This window comes from Charadrius vociferus, unplaced genomic scaffold, assembly GCF_000708025.1.
Source record: "Charadrius vociferus isolate BGI_N301 unplaced genomic scaffold, ASM70802v2 scaffold136, whole genome shotgun sequence".
Classification (NCBI taxonomy): domain Eukaryota; kingdom Metazoa; phylum Chordata; class Aves; order Charadriiformes; family Charadriidae; genus Charadrius; species Charadrius vociferus.
Window position 1 is genome coordinate 2,084,788 of NW_009648960.1, and position 19,044 is coordinate 2,103,831.

General features: G+C 39.6%; 1 protein-coding gene across 1 annotated transcript in view; it reads right to left on the bottom strand.

Annotated features, from left to right (window-relative positions):
- Positions 1-2,175: 2,175 nt before the first annotated feature.
- The window catches only part of SPAG16 (sperm associated antigen 16), a 326,638-nt gene continuing 309,769 nt past the window's right edge, over positions 2,176-19,044 (bottom strand). Inside the window, 2 exon segments of the mRNA XM_009887597.1 lie at positions 2,176-2,255; positions 5,233-5,359. Coding sequence (XP_009885899.1) covers positions 2,176-2,255; positions 5,233-5,359 — 207 coding nt within the window.

Sequence of the window (19,044 nt, forward strand, 5' to 3'; positions counted from 1 at the left end):
CAACAGCATATACTTAGTTAGAATTGAGGTAGGGACTCAGGCATTGAACCACAAGAGGAAAAGCACCCTAAGGAATCAATTTATGCTATCAAGTAATCTGCCTTGGAGATTCAAAAACACAGAGCAATAAAGTGTTCTAATGAAAAAAAGCTTTTTAGTCAGAAATGGAGGTCATAGGGAAAAACACACATTGGTGTCACCACATAAATGCACTATATGGACAAAATCAGATGCCGCTAAAAAGATTACTGTAGTAAATTCTGCACTAGAGGGTTTTTCTCCCATCAGGCATGACTAACTGCAAGCAAGAGGGAGACGAATAAAAAGAGCAAGCTTTGGAAACTGCGAAAAAAGTGAGATAAAGAGCCAAGATCTTGTCCTGTTCTGGTTCTCTTGATACTTGGACTCAGTCCCCTCCTGAGATCCAAGAGGGGCAGTTATGTCCCCTGCTCTCCCCACATCCAGCTGCCGACTGCAAAATCCACTCTACGGCTTCCCAGCAAAGGAGAGTTTCTTCAATCCCAGAAAAATCCCTCACCCTGCCAAGATGAAGCTTTATCTACTCAGTGCTACTTAAGCGGTATTAATTAACTAAAAATGTGAAGGAAAGAAGAAGACAGACACCTGGCACCTCAATACCAGCTTGTCTTTGCAGCCAATATACGAACTGAAATTGAAGAAATCAAAGAGAAAATTGAGTGGACACCTCACTGCAAGAGCAAAACTCTAAATAAATGAGACAGCCATATAATAAATCAATATTAATGTTTCCTTTAAGAAATAGAACATATACTCAACTAGGCACATACGAATTTAAAACTACAATTTATACTTCTGAAATTTTCCCCTCAATTTACAAGGACTATTTCTGCCAGTTCTGTTCTGAGTACAGAAATTCTTGCCAGATAAGGAATCTGAAAACTGTAATTCTGGAACTTTACCTGAAGACTCGATATCAGCAAAAATTCTAACAATCTGAGGTTTAATCTCACTGTCTTCATCCCTCATGAGGCCTGTGTGTGTCGCCTGTGGCTTTAATATTATCAGTAATAGCCCAAATAATGTCAAGTGCAAATACTGAAAATGCTTCAGCAATGGCATCTCAGCAAATCCCACCAATAATTCTGTATTCAGTAAGTGATGAGTAATACACAGAAACAAATGCTTTAGACCACTATTTAACACCAAAACCAACACTAGACTGAACAACAAACAATTGTCACCCATTGGACTAATGGCGGTCTCATGGTAACGGTCCTGTGTAATGTCATGTGATGTGTAATTCAGCAAATTAAGCTAGCTTTTAGATAGCAACACTGAGCAGCTACCCTGACCCCACCATGGTTGACAGTGACAACCATTTGTTCAACTGTCACTTCCTAAAACAATGTGCTTCCTGCACCCCCAGAATTCCTGTCTCCTAAATAAATCACTTCTACCATGAGGTTATCTTGATTCTGACATTTCTCAACTTTCACATTTATTTACAACCTTTGCATTCTCTTAATATACTCTCCCTGTAAATAAAATAGGTACATACTGCCCTTTGAGATGTTCGGAGGCGTTTTAAGGCTATTTATTTGTGCTGTGGCAGAAGAATCACATACCCTTCACATCTCTCCAACGCTGAGAGTGTTGCCCAGCTTGGACAGAAGCAGGCTAAATGATAACACCTCAGCGTATCTCCAGATTTCAAAATATAGCAGTGTATTTTTCCAAATATTGTTTGCTTTCCCTTAGCCTTATAGTAACTGCTATTGATTTTTGACTGTTGCTGGTGTACTAGGGTTTTTCTGGTTTGTTTGTTTTAATACATTATGATAGTAAATAAATATGTTGTAGCATATAAACTAGAATCCTCTATAGCTTCTCTAACATATGCAACACTGTGTTGTGATTAATTGTATTAAGTACATTTTCTAAACAGCAACTGGAAACACAGAAGTCGACGAGAATGTTTAAGGGATTCATGAATGCTACACAAGAATATAAGCACATGGAGATGCCGGTTAACTTGCATATGAAAAAATAAAAGTGAATTGAGTTAAAAAAATCACATTGTGGTCCATCTTGCACAGTAACCACAATTGGTCCCCTCTCTGACACCATTCACAGCATGCAGAATTCAAAGGACATGTTCCTTTGTTCTTCTGAGATTAAGCATAATATTGAAGATCATTGCTCCCAGTGGGCTGAATCTCTGCCAGCTCCATCACCAGCTCTCATTGCAAGACCATGAGCTAGTCTCAGAAAGACTGGGGGAAAGAAAAGAAACCACATAAAGTGCAATGGTAATTAATCATGTAATTAATTTCTTCTCATTCACAACTATGCCATATGGGAAAGTCCACCTCTACTCTGAGCCAAAGAAAAGCTAAGGCAGAGTGTAGGTAAAGCAGAAAGATTTATACACAACTTTTTTTCATTAACTTATTCAAGATCTGAGTGTCGCTCTGATAAAGCAGAAAATGGCTCTATGGTCAAGCATTTATGCCATGAATAGCAATCGGATCACTAGAGTTTGCAAGGACATCCCCAATAACACCATCAGGAGAATCCCAGTAGCTTACAAACTCATTCTTGGTACTAGCTCTTTGTTAAGCAGCTCCCATCCCGTGCATATCATACCAACAAAAGATAGTACCACTTAAAACCAAACGGTAGGAAATGTTTGTCTACTTTGCATTTGCAACGATAATTACTTGAAAACAATACAACAGAAAACCAAACAAAAATCTTCCATTAGTTAGGGCCTTACTATCTCTGGCCTCAATCTCATTTGCTGATACCGCCAAGCTTTTCATAAACCCCTTCTATCATTGTTAGCTATAATTTAAACAATAACTAGGCAGAAGAAAAAACACTTGTCAACCATGGCTCTCTAATCTAGTCTTTAAATCCACCTGCAAGATGCTGAACAATTTGTTTCCAGTGTCTATAACTATTAATGCAGTCAAGTATTTTACGCTACGTGGTAACATCACCAGGAGAGACTGAATGATGCAGCTGGAAATTAAGCTATGCTTTGATAAGGTCAGAAAAATCCACCCAAGCTTCTCCAAAGACAGAGGTCCCAAATGAGAGAGATGTGCCACACCCAACAGGCTATTAGTTAAACATAGGATATATTCTCCTATCACCATTTATTTTTGGAGTATTCTGGCTGTTTGACTTATTTCAACATGGTTATTATTTTTGGTTAACTCCACTCAAATGACTGAAGAGTTCAGATTGACCAAATTCATGAATTACTATTTAGACAAACAATGCAGGAACCTGCTGGATCATTTTATCTAGCCCTCTGCTGTTGCAGACAAGCACATCATTCAACCTCTCTCATTGGTGTATCAAGGGCCATTTTAGGATTACTCAGGCTGATTCTGGTTTAGCTAGCTTGGCAACTTTGGTATCAGCAAAAAAAAAAAAAAAGTTATGACAATATGGTTTCAGCATGATTTAAACTTCCACAAACCCAGGGTCCCAGAGACATGCAACTCAGATTGGGTCCCACAGTGCATTGCTAGCAGTAACCAAACCAGCTGCACCCAAGCGAGACCAGGTTTGCTGAACCAGATCGCATCATTCTCCCTGGATGCAATGCAGAAAATGCATTCCTTCCAGCCCCTCATCAATAAAATTAAATACTACTCCATAACAAATAGAAATTAGTATGCTTGTGTTTCTACAAGATACGTATTGGGAACAGGCATTGCCTTTTCAGTCTATGTGTGCGGATAGTGCCCGGTGTGCCTTGCCCTCTGTCCCTAGTTAGGTGACATAGGCACTACCTCCCTTCAAACAACAGGAATTGCAATAGTCTTGTTTAGCTAGGTATTTTCCTATCTTTAGCTAGGTGCAATTGCATCCTGTTGCATTATGCCTCATTGTGATCATCCATCCCAATTTGATATCTCTGTTGTGTGCCTACTCCTGCAGAGAAAATTTTGGATTTTACCCAACTGATGGAAAAATTGCCCATTTAGATTACCTGAATCTGATAACGTTTCTACTGAAAAGTTCCCACCTGGCTAGAAATATTGCTACAGCATTTTTCAGGCATTCGATACCTTTGCAAATGACCCACCAATATACTCCAGAAACAAAAACGCAAAACTTCTTCAAATCTTCCTGAACAAAAAATGAGCTCTTATTCCAAATTACACACATAAATAGAAGAGTGATTAAATTTGTCTTTGGGAAGCTGTCAAAAAAGGACAGTGTCAATGTACTTTTTTTCCCTTGGAAATGAAAATAGCTTATTTAATGGTACAGCAGAGAGATCTGTGAAATAACTATACAAATAATATAGAATTTGATGGCAAAGTTTTCTGCGTAGTGACTCAATATATTGATATTATGCATTCCACAGTATATGGATCATTATGACAAAATGTCATAGTATTATTTTCGGTTAATGATTCCTTAATTATCTCTCATACTCTATTGAAGCATTATATTTTATGCACGTAACATATAATACAAATGTATACATATTTTTCAATATACCTATGTATATTACATTATATATTATTGTATTATGTCATCATATATTGTACTACCTTTGAGTAAGAACAATTTCCCAAATCAGGATCTAATTCTGTGCTGCAACGTGAATGCTTGTCCATGGTTTGAAATTCAAGATTAATATTGGGTTTAAAACAACAGAAAAAAAGTGTTTTACAACAGTCCCTCTTCAAATGAAAATTCACATTCGCTCACAATATTGCTGACATGGTAATACATGGTTGATGATGAAAAATAACTGGCTGCTTCAATTCTTCATGCACAATAAGCAGTCCTGTCAACACAATAAAGTTCTGAGGCAATTAAAAGAGGACTTATTAAGATTGGTTATGAAATGCAACTACAGAATTAGCAAATAAAAGAACAAACAGTAATGGCAAATGAACATCACTAGAACATAGGTAATCTCACTAAGTTTTTTACCTTCAGTGATCAGTACTATTGTACTATGTAATATTTTTGTAATTAATTGCCCTTTTTGTTATTGCACATTTTTCATTTTATATAAATGGACTATTAGTCCAATTTCCCAATCTAGTCCATAGAAAACAATTGTATCGAGCATTGACACACTCAAGTATCTCTTCTTTAAAATTAACACATCTATGCTGTTTCACACATGCCATCTGGCTTCAGAATCAGAGAGAGATTAGAGAGATTTCAAAATAAACGACGTCTTATGTAGAAAAAGTTGTTTTAGAATCCTACCAGAGCAATCAAAGATGACCTGACTGGCCCAATGTAGGCCTGCATCTATGGATAAAATAGGAACAGACTCCCGAATGTCCCAGAGCTTCATCACGCCAGAGGAGTCACAGGAAGCAATCATATCACCCTGTCAATGTTGGAAACAAACTAAATGCATCACTTTTGTACTTCTGCAAAGAAGAAAGCATATGACACAGGGCTGGATACCCACTGATGCCAGACATAGTAACTGTATGCATTTAAATAAAAGTGAGTTATTATATGTGAGGTTATCACAGTCTCTTAACAGCTATGTTGACTTGAATAGCAACAATACAATATGACTTTTAAAGAGAACAGTTCAGGAGAAACTGCAAGTAGAAAAGAGAAAAGAGGTTATTTTGAATTCTGATACCAGTTTCTCCTAAGAAAATGGCTTGTGACTATACCTTTTCTTCTCACAGAGACACAGGAATGGCCCTTTAGTCCTGATTTTTAATTTGTCTACTCATGTTTTCTATGTGAAGCCTAAGATAAGAGCAGAACAGACACTCCTTCATTGCTGTACATTCATTAATAGCCATGCTACGGTCAATCTCACTCATTTCAGTGAGTCAGAAGCATTCAGGGACTATGTATGCAAGGAAAGACAGCAGGACTATGTCCTTCAGGCCTCTCTTCAATAGTAATTAAAAAAACCAAACCAAACCAAACCAAAACAAAACAAGCAAACCTAAAAAAGTGGCAGAAGTATTCTGAATATGTAGCAGATGAATAAATGCAAAAATCAAAGAAGGCAGCGTAAAGGATGCCCAAACATAACTTTGTTATCCCTGCTACCATAACAGCAAGAAACCCCTAGCTACCAATGCAGAAAGATTTACTTTTCATTTTAACCTCCTAAATAAAGATTCAAAATCCCCAAACCAGCTCAGCTGGTGTGCACTCAAAGTTATCAAAGTCAATGTCTTTTCCAATTTATGCAACAGTGCAAGATTAGATTAAAGGAAGTTGTTTTGAAGGAGAATCACAATGGTATGGAACTAAGAATCACGTAAAACATGGGTAAGATGTTGCATCCATGACTTTTTTATATGCAGTTAATTTCTACATCTTTCACGTAAATAATATCTGCAAGAAAATGTGTGGAGTTATCTAGCAAATAGAGGAATTAAGATCTGAAAATATCCATTGCCTTCTCAAGTAGAAAGTAATGGCCTGCAAAACACTATCATAGTATAAGTATAATGAAATCTTTAGGTTCATTTGGAAGAGATCTAAAATGTCAAAACTCCATTCTGGCTTGTTACAGGGACTAATACAGAGTAACACGAAGAAACAAAGCAATCATTGCTTTGAGAATTCAGCCAGCAATGTGTAAGCTCTGAGCACTCGCTGTTTTGCAAAAAAGCTCAGTAACTAACTACAACTGACCTCAACATAGTGATGCTGAGCATTACGGAAAAGCTATTTGTTTAACTATCTTGCCAGCTGTACCCACCTACCTCTCTTTAATTTCATTTGGCTCCTTTCATGAAGTTTAGCCTATACAAACTTCTTGGAGAAGAGAAGGCTGAGGGGAGATCTTATTATTACTTACAAATATCTAAAGGATGGGTTGAAGGAGGATGGAGCCAGACTCTTCTCAGTGGTTCCCCGTGACAGGATGAGGGGCAATGGGCACAAGTTGGAACATAGGAAGTTCCGTTCCAACACACGGAAAAACTTCTTTACTGTTAGGGTGACAGAGCACTGGCACAGGCTGCCCAGGGAGGTTGTGGAGTCTCTTTTCTGGAGATTTTCAAGACCCGCCTGGATGCAGTCCTGAGTAATGTGCTCTAGGCAATCCTGCTTTAGCGGGAGAGTTGGACTAGATCTCTAGAGGTCCCTTCCAACTCTGAAAATTCTGTGATTCTGTGTGATTCTGTGAAACGACAAGGTAAAGCAGCCTACTCAGGACAAAAAACACAAAAAAAACCCCAAATACAACATCTACACTCCAAATTGTTGCATGGCTTGAACGAGATCTCAATAAAGCAAATTTTTAATGGAAAAAAAAAAAAGCATCATCATGGATATAAGACTGAAAGAATCATCAATCCAGTCCCTTACTCTTATGTGCAATACTTTCATATGCTTGTCATGACATAAGTATTGAAGTCCACATTACCAGCAGTTTCCCCATCCGCCCCCTACGGCTGATCTAGAACCTGTCTGTCCTTGTATTTATAAATCTTTCAGTCCATAAGTATAAAAAAAGAGTTTAAAAATATTTGTACACATGCAATCTATGTCCTTTAGATTAAATACAAGTGTTTTTTTTTCTCAGAAATACTTCTCCCTTCTTCCCTGTCCCTGATGCAGTTCACTTACAGAATCATTCGCATCCCCCCTCCAACACCATTTTCTGGGCTAAACAGTTGAAGCTCTTCCTTCTTTCCTCCCCACTCTTTTCAGACAGCATGGAGTCTGGATTAGCTATGAATGTAGCCATCACTGATTTTTATAAAGTAACTCTTGCAAAACTGATCACCAGTTTTGGAAGCCCCTTCTGAGATCCCTGTAACCTGACTTTCAGAGAGGTTAAAGATGTGTATCTTGGATGAGCAGAGGTTTTGGTGAAGCTGGCACACAGCAGCAACTATGAAGTGGGAGGGTAGGACACATGATCAAGTGGTACATCTCCTTTCCTTAGGTCATTACCTATCACGCCAGTAAAGGGAAGAGGAACTGGGTGGGTGCATGTAGAAAAATCCCTCCATTCCTCAATGTAAATACTCAGCTTCTGGACCAGCTCTCCATACCTCACCGTCCCCTCTGTTTTCACTTTCTTCTGCAAAGATTGTGTCCATTACTATCAACAGTCTACTAAGGAAATCACTAGTATCCCTTATACCTGTTATTTCATAACCTCTAATATGACTTTGACATATACTTGCATTTTACTTCTGGTTTGTTTTTTTTTTTCTATCCATAGAGGCATTTTAATAAATAAGACCTTTTGGGGGGTGGGGGGTGGTTTTGTTTTGTTTTGTTTTAGAATATGCCTGTTTTCAAACTTGTTTTGTATGTGTTCAATATACTTCAATTCAATAACTAATCCTTAATTACAGCTTTGGTAACTCAGCAATTTTAAACTAGATCAATGGACAGCCCATGTGGGTAAGGCTGCACATAACCCCACTCAATGTAGTTACAGAAGACACTCCAGTGTGTGCTCTGTGACTCCTCCTTATGTCATCAACAGTTGCGTCCATGGATTTTCAATACAACATTTGTCTCTTAAGTAACAGCATGGTTCAGCTAATAGATCATAATAGCACCAAGAATGCTTCACTGAAATAGATATTACACAAACATTGATCAGAGGCAGTTCCTGCCGCAAAGTGAATGTAACTCTAGAGCTGGCTTTGACCTTCCCACTGGCCCTGATTAAGAGATCGTTCCTAGTTGTATAATTCTGAGGAAAACAATCTGATCTACTTTTATTACAGGTTCTTTCTTCTATCAATTAATTTTGCTACAGTAGCTGGCACACCACAAGACAAGATCTGTACCCCATCCTCTTTCAATCTTGCCATCCTATTCTCTGCCATATTATTTTCTCCCATTTCTAGTACAGATCCCTAAGAAACACAAGTGTAAAAAAACCTCCCCTCCAGCAAGAATTCACACAATCAAATCATTAGTAGGTACCAGATACACTGAACCACCCTAACTTGTTATTTAAGTTCTCTTTCACAAGGTGATTTGTGGCCACATCAGAAAGGATGAGCTCCCCTGATCCTTGCGGACACTAGTTGAACAGAAGCAGTGCTGGAGAAACCTGGTCTGGGACTACCACCCCACTGTGCTAGCTGCTGTGTAGACAAGCTAGAGAAGATGGTCCTGCTCCAAAGGGTTTACAATCTATCTTAGTAGCAAGATCAACCAGTTCTTGCTGTCAAAAGTCTGCAGACTTTTTAACAATTTCCTCCCAGATGCCTGGTATAAACATCCTGTGCATAAAATGCAACATCCTGTAGCATATGTCGCCTGATTTCAGAGAAAAGGCAGTAGACCTCATCTGCAAACAGAAGTAAGAAAACACAGCATTCTGATGGTAACACGTCAACGCACGCAAACAGGTATTTTATCAGCCCATTATTAAATGCATCAATTATTACTGATACCTAGGCAGCTGCTACACTTTAAAACACAGCAAAAGGATTTTGTTAATGAGCAGGCTATTACATTTCACCACTTCTTCGCTTGATGTCATCTCTATTACACACCTTTTCTAAATCAAGTGAGTTGGAGATGTGGGATAACAACTTTTCAATAGAAAGAAATAAACCAGGAATGTAATCAAGCTTAAGGATAATTAGAAGCTACATGCCATTCAAAGAAAAAGAAAGGGGTAAGTCATATGTTAAACGAACTCATTTGCATCTGGCCACAGGCCATTTTCAAAAGCTTTAAAGTGGAATCACTGTGAGTTCTCCTATGAGCTTCTGGCTTTTTCACTTCTTTTACAGTTACTATTTTAGTTATCCATGGAAAAGCCCTCTGCCTTGCTCTGCTCCTTGCTCGTTTCCTTTTTTTTGTTTGTTTCTTGCCACGCTGAAGTCTTTTTTATGATGTCTTTTTGATGACATATTTTACTGAACAGCAAGCTGGACAATCAGGGCTTGACTGATTTTCCTACATGTAAAAGGAGGGAACAATGAGATCCAAGGAGAAAATGTGCAAAAGCAGATTCCCATTGTACCGATTTTCATTTACACTACATTTTATGCTGCAGCAGCCACAGCTCGGTTCTATTACTTCCTCTAATCAAAGAGCATGTAGAACGATTCATAAACCTGGTAAGACTTGCTTCCGATTCTGTATAATCAAGTTGGTACTTTTTTGTGTGTGCATGCTGAAGTAATTAAAGAATTTATACAAGGATTCAATTAGTCTGGATTCAAAGACTGGTTCTGTTCCAGGCTCCACTTAAAGGACTTTGCAGGTCCTTTAATTGCCTTTACAGTTACACCCTCCACTCTTTACCATCCCTGCCGACTTAATGAACATCTTTATATTACGGAAGATCTCCCATTAAAATGGGTAAGTTCAGCTCCATATACATCACAATCCCAATCTCAATTTGTTCTTGCAAACCATTGTAACACAAATAATTATAGCATCAGGAATTAACAGATTTATATAATTTCCAGGAAGTTTCCTTCTTCCTTCCAGGAAGTTTTCCTTCTTCCTTTTTTTTAAATATACAATTTTTTCTTGTGAATATTAATAATGGTTAACAATGGGACTAATGACCAGGTACACTTCAGGCAAATATTTCCTGAAAACTGCTGTTTCACACCAGCAAGAAAGATAAAAATTTGAATAATTATGTTTCTTGTTTATGAACACACCTCTGGGTTTACTGCTGAAAAATCAAGAATATATGAAGTGCAACAAGTGGCTGCAATAAACTCCTCCCAGGAGTATCCTCTTCAAAGTTTAATTCTGAAGGCAGGCCAGTAGTTGTTTCATGCCCTTTTGCAAATATTTTTAAAAAGACAAAACAGTGAGTGAACAGGCAACTCATTTTCACTACCACAAGTTCATATCAAATCAGTCAAGTTTACTGATTCGCAAGTCCTTTGTTTCCAAAACAGATGTAGCTGTATGCAGTGCATTTTTCAGGACTCTTATGATGATTAGATGTTGTGGTTCAACCCAAGTCAGCAACTAGAACCATGCAGCTGTTCGCTCACTCCCCCCAGTTGGGCTGGGGGAGAGAATCGGGAGAGTAAAAGTGAGGAAAAAACTCATGGGTTGAGATAAAGACAGTTTAATAGGTAGAGCAAAAGATGTGCAGACAAGCAGAGCAAAACCAAGGAATTAATTCACTGCTTCTCATCAGCAGGCAGGTGCTCAGTTATCTCCAGGAAAGCAGGGCTCCATCACGCGTAATTGTTCCTTGGGAAGACAAACGCCATAACCCCAAACGTCCCCCGCCCTTCCTTCTTCTACCTTTATATTCTGAGCATGACGTCATATGGTATGGAATATCCCTTTGGTCAGTTGGGCTCAGCTGCCTCTGCTGTGTCCCCTCACAAATTCTTGTGCACTCCCGGCCTATTCACTGGCAGGGCTGTATGAAGAGCACAAAAGGCCTTGACTGCTTAGCAACAACCAGAAACACTGGTGTGCTATCAACAACATTCCTATCCCAAACCCAAAACATAGCACTGTATCAGGTACTAGTAGGAAAGTCAACTATCCCGGCCTAAACGAAGACATTACACTAAGATTTTCATCAGCCTTTGTGGAAACAGATTCAAGCTCTAGGCCCCTTGCTAACTAGAAAGAAGCTTGATAATTATTTTCCCTTTCTATCACTGTTGGGAATCTGGTTGACTTCTGGCATAACAAAGGGCTGATGAGCTTGTTACCAGTCTTACCAGTCTGGTTACCAGTCTCTGAACTAAGTAAAAGGAGTTTGTTCTGTGTACATAAAGTGTGGTAGAAACTTGTCATGAAGTGCCAGTAGACACAGTAGCCGCATGAGGAATAGCTTCAGCTACCTCAAACTGAGACAGACTCGTACAATCTGCATTTCTAAGATGCTCCCTGTGGGATACATCCTAAGTCACTTAACTCTACCACCATTTTATATGCGTTAAAGTGAATATTTTTAAGAGAAGAATCATTACCTCCCACATCTACAGCATGAAGCACATCAGAAACCTGATGAGAGTTATTATCTCAGGCCTTGTTGTTATGCAAAAACTAACTACATTCAGAAAAAAATAACAGGGGGCACACATGGCAGACAGAGTCCCATCCCTGTGCCACCCCATCCTGCAGGGGAGAATTGTGCTTTCTGAGCAGCAGCGAGCAAGGGCAGAGGCATCTCAAGAGAAACCAAGAAGGGGCGGATGAATCTGCTATAGTCATTACAGGGAAAATTACTTTAATGTCTAATTAAGCCAAATGAATTATGTAAAATATGATAAAGATGGAGGAAAAAATGCAGATGTAGTCCATTATTAGACTGATGACTAATCAATCACCACCCATTTTTGAAATATCAGGCTTAAATCATCCCAGTTTCAAATGAAAATAGCATCTTCTTAGAAAGCCATGGAATTACTTAGTCCAGCAAAAATACAGAGCTACACTGATTACAACTTTAAAACTGTAGTGGTCTATTTTTAATAATTATTTTCATCAAGAATGGGGGGAAAGGGTGATTAAGGGTTATTTACAGGCATTGCCAGTGTTTTCCCATCTGCTTTTTTACTAGCTTTTTCCTTTTATAATTTTGACTGCATTGCGATCAAATTGACAAAGGACCATTTATGTTTCAAAGCAACTGAACACCCAGACCACAAGCAACTGGGGTCTGATCCTCACTCCCTGTGACATTTTTTACAGCTTTGAATAGACACGAACTGGTAAGACAGCAGCTTTTCCGGAGTTGAGGGGAATCCAAGATATTAATGCAGAATAAAATAATCGATCAGAACTTCACTATTCATAGAATCATAGAATGGTTTAGGTTGGAAGGGACCTTGAAGATCACCTAGTTCCAATCCCCCTGCCATAGACAGGGACACCTCCCACGAGACCAGGGTGCTTAAAGCCCCATCCAGCCTGGCCTTAAACACCTCCAGAGATGGACCTTCCACAACTTCTCTGGGCAACCTGTTCCAGTGCCTCACCACCCTCAGAGTGAAAAATTTCTTCCTAATATCTAATCTAAATCTACCCTCTTCCAGTTTAAAGCCATTCCTCCTGTTCCTATAACTACATACCCTAGTAAAAAGTCCTTCCCCAGCTCTCCTGTAGGCCCCCTTTAGGAACTGGAAGGCTGTTATAAGGTTTCCCCAGAGCCTTCTCTTCTCCAGGCTGAACAACCGCAACTCTCAGCCTGTGGCCCTCCTCTGGACTCGCTCCAACAGGTCCATGTCCTTCTTATGTTGGGGGCTCCAGAGCTGGATGCAGTATTCCAGGTGGGCTCTCACAAGAGTGGAGTAGAGGGGCAGAATCACCTCCCTTGGCCTGCTGGCCACGCTTCTTCTGATGCCACCCAGGATGCAGTTGGCTTTCTGGGCTGCGAACACGCATTGCCAGCTCATGTTGAGCTTCTCATCAATCAGCATCCCCGGGTCCTTCTCCTCAGGGCTGCCCCCAATCCATTCTCCGCCCAGCCTGTATCTGTGCTTGAGATTGTCCCGACTCTGGTGTAGGACCTTGCACTTGGCCTTGTTGAACTTCATGAGGTTGGCATTGGCCCACCTCTCCAGCCTGTCCAGGTCCCTCTGGATGGCATCCCTCCCCTCCAATGTGTCTACCTTGCCATACAGCTTGGTATCATTGGCAAACTTGCTGAGGGTCCACTCAATCCCACTGTCCATGTCACCAACAAAGATGCTGAACAGCACCAGTCCCAGTACCAACCCCTGAGGAACACCACTCGGAACTGGCTGCCACTTGGACATGGAGCTGTTGACCACAACTCTTTGAGTGCTACCGTCCAGCTAGTTCCTTATCCTCTGAGTGGTCCATCTGATGAATCCATGTCTCTCCAATTTAGAGACCAGGATATCAATGCGGGACAGTGTCAAATGCTTTGCACAAGTCCAGGTAGAAAACATCAGTTGTTCTTTCCTTGTTCACTATCACTGTAACCTCTTCGTAGAAGGCCACCAAATTTGTCAGGCATGATTTGTCCTTAGTGAAGCCATGTTGGCTGCTACCAACCACCTCATTTTTCCCATTTGCCTTAGCAGAGTTTCCAGGAGGATCTGCTCCATGATCTTGCTGGGCACAGAGGTGAGACTGACTGGCCTGTAGTTCCCTGGGTCTTCCTTTTTTCCCTTTTTGAAAATATGAGGTTTTGTTTCCCCTTTTCCAGTCATCAGGAACTTCACCGGACTGCCACAACTTCTCAAATATGGTGGATAGTGGCTTAGCAACTTTGTCTGCCAGTTCCCTCAGGACCTGTGGATGTACGTCATCAGGTCCCATGGACTTGTGCACCTTCAGGTTCCTTAGGTGGTCTCATACTCGATCTTCACCTACAGTGGGCAGTTCTTCCTTTTGCCAGTCATCACCATTGCCTTCTGCATTATGGGTAGTGTGGCTGCAGTCTTTGCCAGTGAAGACTGAGACAAAAAATTGTATTGGTTCCTACAGAAGAACCCTCCAATGTTCTTATCAGTTGTCTATGAACAACTCCTAATTTTGCACTGTGTAGAATTGGTACAACTTGCTGTAAGAGTTTTCTATTTTTGCTGTACCTATTGCGATTACTGATCTATTGTAATCCCTTGATATTATCGTTCAATGTGCAGTTTTGAGAGCATACTGACTGTGCATGCTCTGGGGCAAAAGCATCCTCCTCCTAATCCAGCTCTATACGCACTGTGAGCATTTGAACAAACAGGCAATGCAGTATCTATTATTAATAAACCATTATGGATTCAAAACTATAAGAATCCATGCCAAGCTCTCTCTTAATCCCACTTACCCAGCAATATCAGCACCTACCCCACTAGCTCAAAGGAGTCGCCTCAGGATAATTGTTGTTTTATGCCTGCGGGAAGCAGGGACGATTCCTGTCCCAGCTCAAATTCTTTTGCTGGCTCTTTTTCCTTCAGGCACCCCAGCAGCTGGGCTTCATAATGAATGTGGTAAGTCAAAACACGTTTTACAAACATAATAAGGGAATTCTGTGTCAACGGTTTCCTCTTTCACATGATGCTGCAGTCCAGAACACAGACAAACTGATCACTTAACTGTAACAAAGGTGAAAGAATGTTAACTCATCAGAAGTGCTGTAAAAATGTAGCGTTCTTCAAATTAGCCACTCTAAACTAACATCCAAGATTAAATACTCTGCAATTACTGCTGGTACATGCTGGGACCTGACCAGCTTCAGCTATAACATGAGGACTGTCTGCAGGTACTCAGAAGCGTGTAGTTGTGGAGAGGGCAAGTCCTAGTGGGATGTGCAAAGGATAGAGAAGAGCTGACTGAGGGGTGAGTGCTCCTAATGCAAATAGCCAAATAGAGCAAAGGTAACCACCAGACAGTCCTCAGAAGTTTCGAGCAGAAGGGAAATTTATTACAGGAGGGAAGAGACACATAGATGCCTCTTTAATGTGATCAGTGACCAAAAGTCTATTGCTATTAGAAAGTGGAGGAGATACAAATATATCAGGAAGTAGAAAAAAATGTGGATGAGATGTCTGTGGTGATGGGGGCCATCGCATACTGAGAAACTTAAAGATATCAAGATAACATTTTTTTACTTCTTATCCTCATTTTCTCAGTGATTTTGATCAAGATGAAGAATATCCTAAAAAGATATTATTTCTAGGTTATTAATATTATTCTTTCAGAGTATATGGAGACTCACAAAGAACACCCCTCGTGTCCTCCAAAGGAGGAGCTCCATTAGAAATAATCAATGGAAATGGTAGAACTTTGTTGCAGCAGAATTTCCAGTTCTACCGACTTTCAAAAACAATGATGGATCATGGGTTTCTTGTTTGTTTACATGCACTCTGCAGGCTTTCGTCGTGCTGTGTGAAACAGAGGGAATCTCTCTTCCCTTTGCCACATCAAGTAGCATGAAATGCCTTGTGGTGTTTGAGGAGAACAACACATGCTAGGCTTGCAGAAGCCCTTTGCATAAATTTACATATGAAACCCAAGATCACTACACTCCCTGCAGAGTTACTGCTAGCCATAGTTGACATTGCACTTGAAACAGTGCTGCAAAGAGAGCAGTATCTTTTGCAGAGAGGTTTAAAATAATCAATTTTGTTTTTCCTTTCTAACCATCAAAGAAGTGCCTTTGAATTCTGGGAGCTGTGCAGTGAGAGGAGGAGATGAATGATAATTGCCATTACTGGCTTTTCTCAGTATTTTGAGAAATACTATGACTAAAGTGAAGTTAGGTGTCATCATTACCTGATTAGAGACTCCTGAGAGCAGGAAGCATAACAAATTCCTATGGTACGCCATGTTCATGTACAGGGATTTTATTGTCAATCAGTTCCTTAAAGTCTAAATAAGTACATTTTTAAAATCTGTGTTAGTATCCATTGCAATAATGTTAATATATAGATGTAATGCATACTTTCATAAATTCATAAATTAGTACTAGTGGCAATACATCTGTTGTTGAAATGTGAAATTATCCACTTTAAAATGCAGAACATCTAAGTCACTAGAAGAAAATAGGTGTCAGTGAACTACATGTGCTTTTTTGAAACAGAAACTACCAAAGGAACATGTAAAATGGAAAGTTCAACTTAATATTAGGCTCTTTATCTTGTCTTTGGGCATTCTTAAAGGAAACCAAATGCATAAAGAAGAAATATCAACAGTATATAAAATGTGTTCAAGAAGCTTGCCCAATTCTGAACTCTGGGAAGTGTATGAATGTTTCTCCCAGTTTCAAAGTATTTCAGACAAAAGAATGATCAGTTCAACAAAACTCATCCCATTATTTCAAGAACTACCTCACAAAAAAACAGCTAAATATCAAAATAGAATAATCTGTATTCCTATCCCTGATGGACTTCAGCTGTGCATTCTCAATTATTTTCAGATTAAACCATTCTGATATTCAAGTACCTGTTAACCGTGATATTTATTCAACTACAGATTAATTGCATTTTCATAACAGAGAGGCCTTTCCAAATTTGGCTCTACTTTCACTCTTGCATAAATTCATTTTAAAACGGACTTTGTATTGTATAAAGCCATGTACTATACAACCACGTATACAGCACTCTTTCAAGCACCCTGCTTCCCTTTAGCCAGGATTTGATAAGTGGTAAACAGGTTGAGAGTCCTCTTAACAAGCACAAATCATTGGTCTAAACTAAACCCACTTCTCTAACACAAATGTAGTTTAAGCCCTTCTGAAGAGTTAACTTTGCACAAACATGCTTTTTGTTGGAATAGCTTCTACCTCTATGCTTGCAACCAACGCAAAACCATACTCACAGCATCTATTTTAACAGGTAAACTGGCTAATGTAATGTAAGCCGCAGTCCACACCCGGCCACAGCAAACTGGGCGCACTGGGTGAGCAGGAGGTGAGCAGATTTAGCGTGAGCAGCCACATCTGCAGCCCCAGCCTCACAGCTCAGCACTGAGCGTCTGCTATCATTCCCATTCAAGTCAGTGATAGCAACAGCACTGCGGATAAAAGTCTCACAGTTTACTGAGAAAATGACTGTCACATGAGAGACTTACAGGATAGAGGGTAGGGATGGTATGCTGCTTTCTCATGTATTTTAAAACATTATGTCCTGTGAAATATCACATAGAGAGGCAAGTTTGACTGCATTGCAGGTGGGAAATTGAATTTAAAATAATCTAGATGGATCTTCGTATTCTGATTTTGTTTATTTTGCAAAATGACAAGTTTAAAAAACAGCTGGTAAAATAAAAAAATTAATTATGCTGGGGCCTGGACCCACAGTGTACACCTGCCAGGAAAGTCTGGCGTCCTGGGCCAGGAGATGCAATTTAAAAAAATCCTTATTCCTTAGGATGCACAAATTAATTCTTCTCCTCTAAGAAAGAAGGGCAAAGTTTTCCACACTGCTAGCAGTTTTGCATGCTAAACAGCGCTTGCTTCATGTATTGTATACACAGAGGGTCACATTCACTGCAGAGAGCACAATTAAGCAAACAAAATCACATTAAAGGAGATAATATCTTTCTTTCAGTTATACTTATGAGCAAATGGACATAAAAATATGTTTATATGTGTAAATATCAAATCTGAAAACATATAAGAAAATACTGTGTGGTCAGTTAATTGTTTCTGCTGAGGATGTTTCCAAGGGCCAATCTGATCTAAAACATACAGGTTTTTTAAAGATAGGCAAAAGCAAATTATGTCAAAACTAGTTAAAAAGGACGCCACGTTTTCTCTTCTTGGGCTTTACAGAGTTGTCTAAAATCCAAATGTCTCTGCATTACCCCAAAGTTTTATCATGAAGAGTTGAGACAAAGCTTCATCATATGCAAATATTTAAACGAGAGCAAAATCTGATTAAAAGCTTCAATTAGAAATGTTAAATATTTCATTTACTGCTGGTTCAAAACCAATAAATGAGACAGTATGATGGCAGACACCTGCCCTGCTTCGTACCTCATGTTCCTCATCTACACCATCTTCATGTAGTCTGCTTCTGGAGCACAGAAGTCTCAGTGATGATGACTAGAGACTTTCTGGCATCATAGTATATGCAGCTTGCTCGAAAGGAAGAACAGCTGTCCCTCAGTTATTTCACTTTTACAAAGTCCAGGTGCTAGTAGATACCACATTAACCTAAGGTATGTCTTGCACTCACAGCACCAAGACCACATAGAACTACTGGGATCCAGCGAAGGGTATGTGCCACAAAGAGGGGAGGGAAAGGACTGACCGGGTAGGAACTCAACGCCTCTTACAGAACATGAGGCCTTTAGGTAACCACTGCAGACAGGCAGATATCCACTTTGTAATGCTTGGTGACTGAGAAAGGTGAAAGTGATGTCTCTAAAAACATCATTATTGGGAAAAAGTACATTCTTTTTTTTTCTATGGCAAAGCAAGGAAAGAGAACACAAGGCAGTGGCTTTTTCAGAAACGACCAGTGTTACAGTAAGTTTCTTTGCTTTCCATTTCTTGATGGGTTTGAAGTACTTTCCTAGAACCTACCATCAGGAAGAAGAACAAAAGAAGGCTTTGTGTGTTTGTTTGGGTGAATGTTGCAAGATACTTTGTGATTTACAGAGATTACTTGCATAGTGACCACAAACAGCATAAGAAGGCATTCC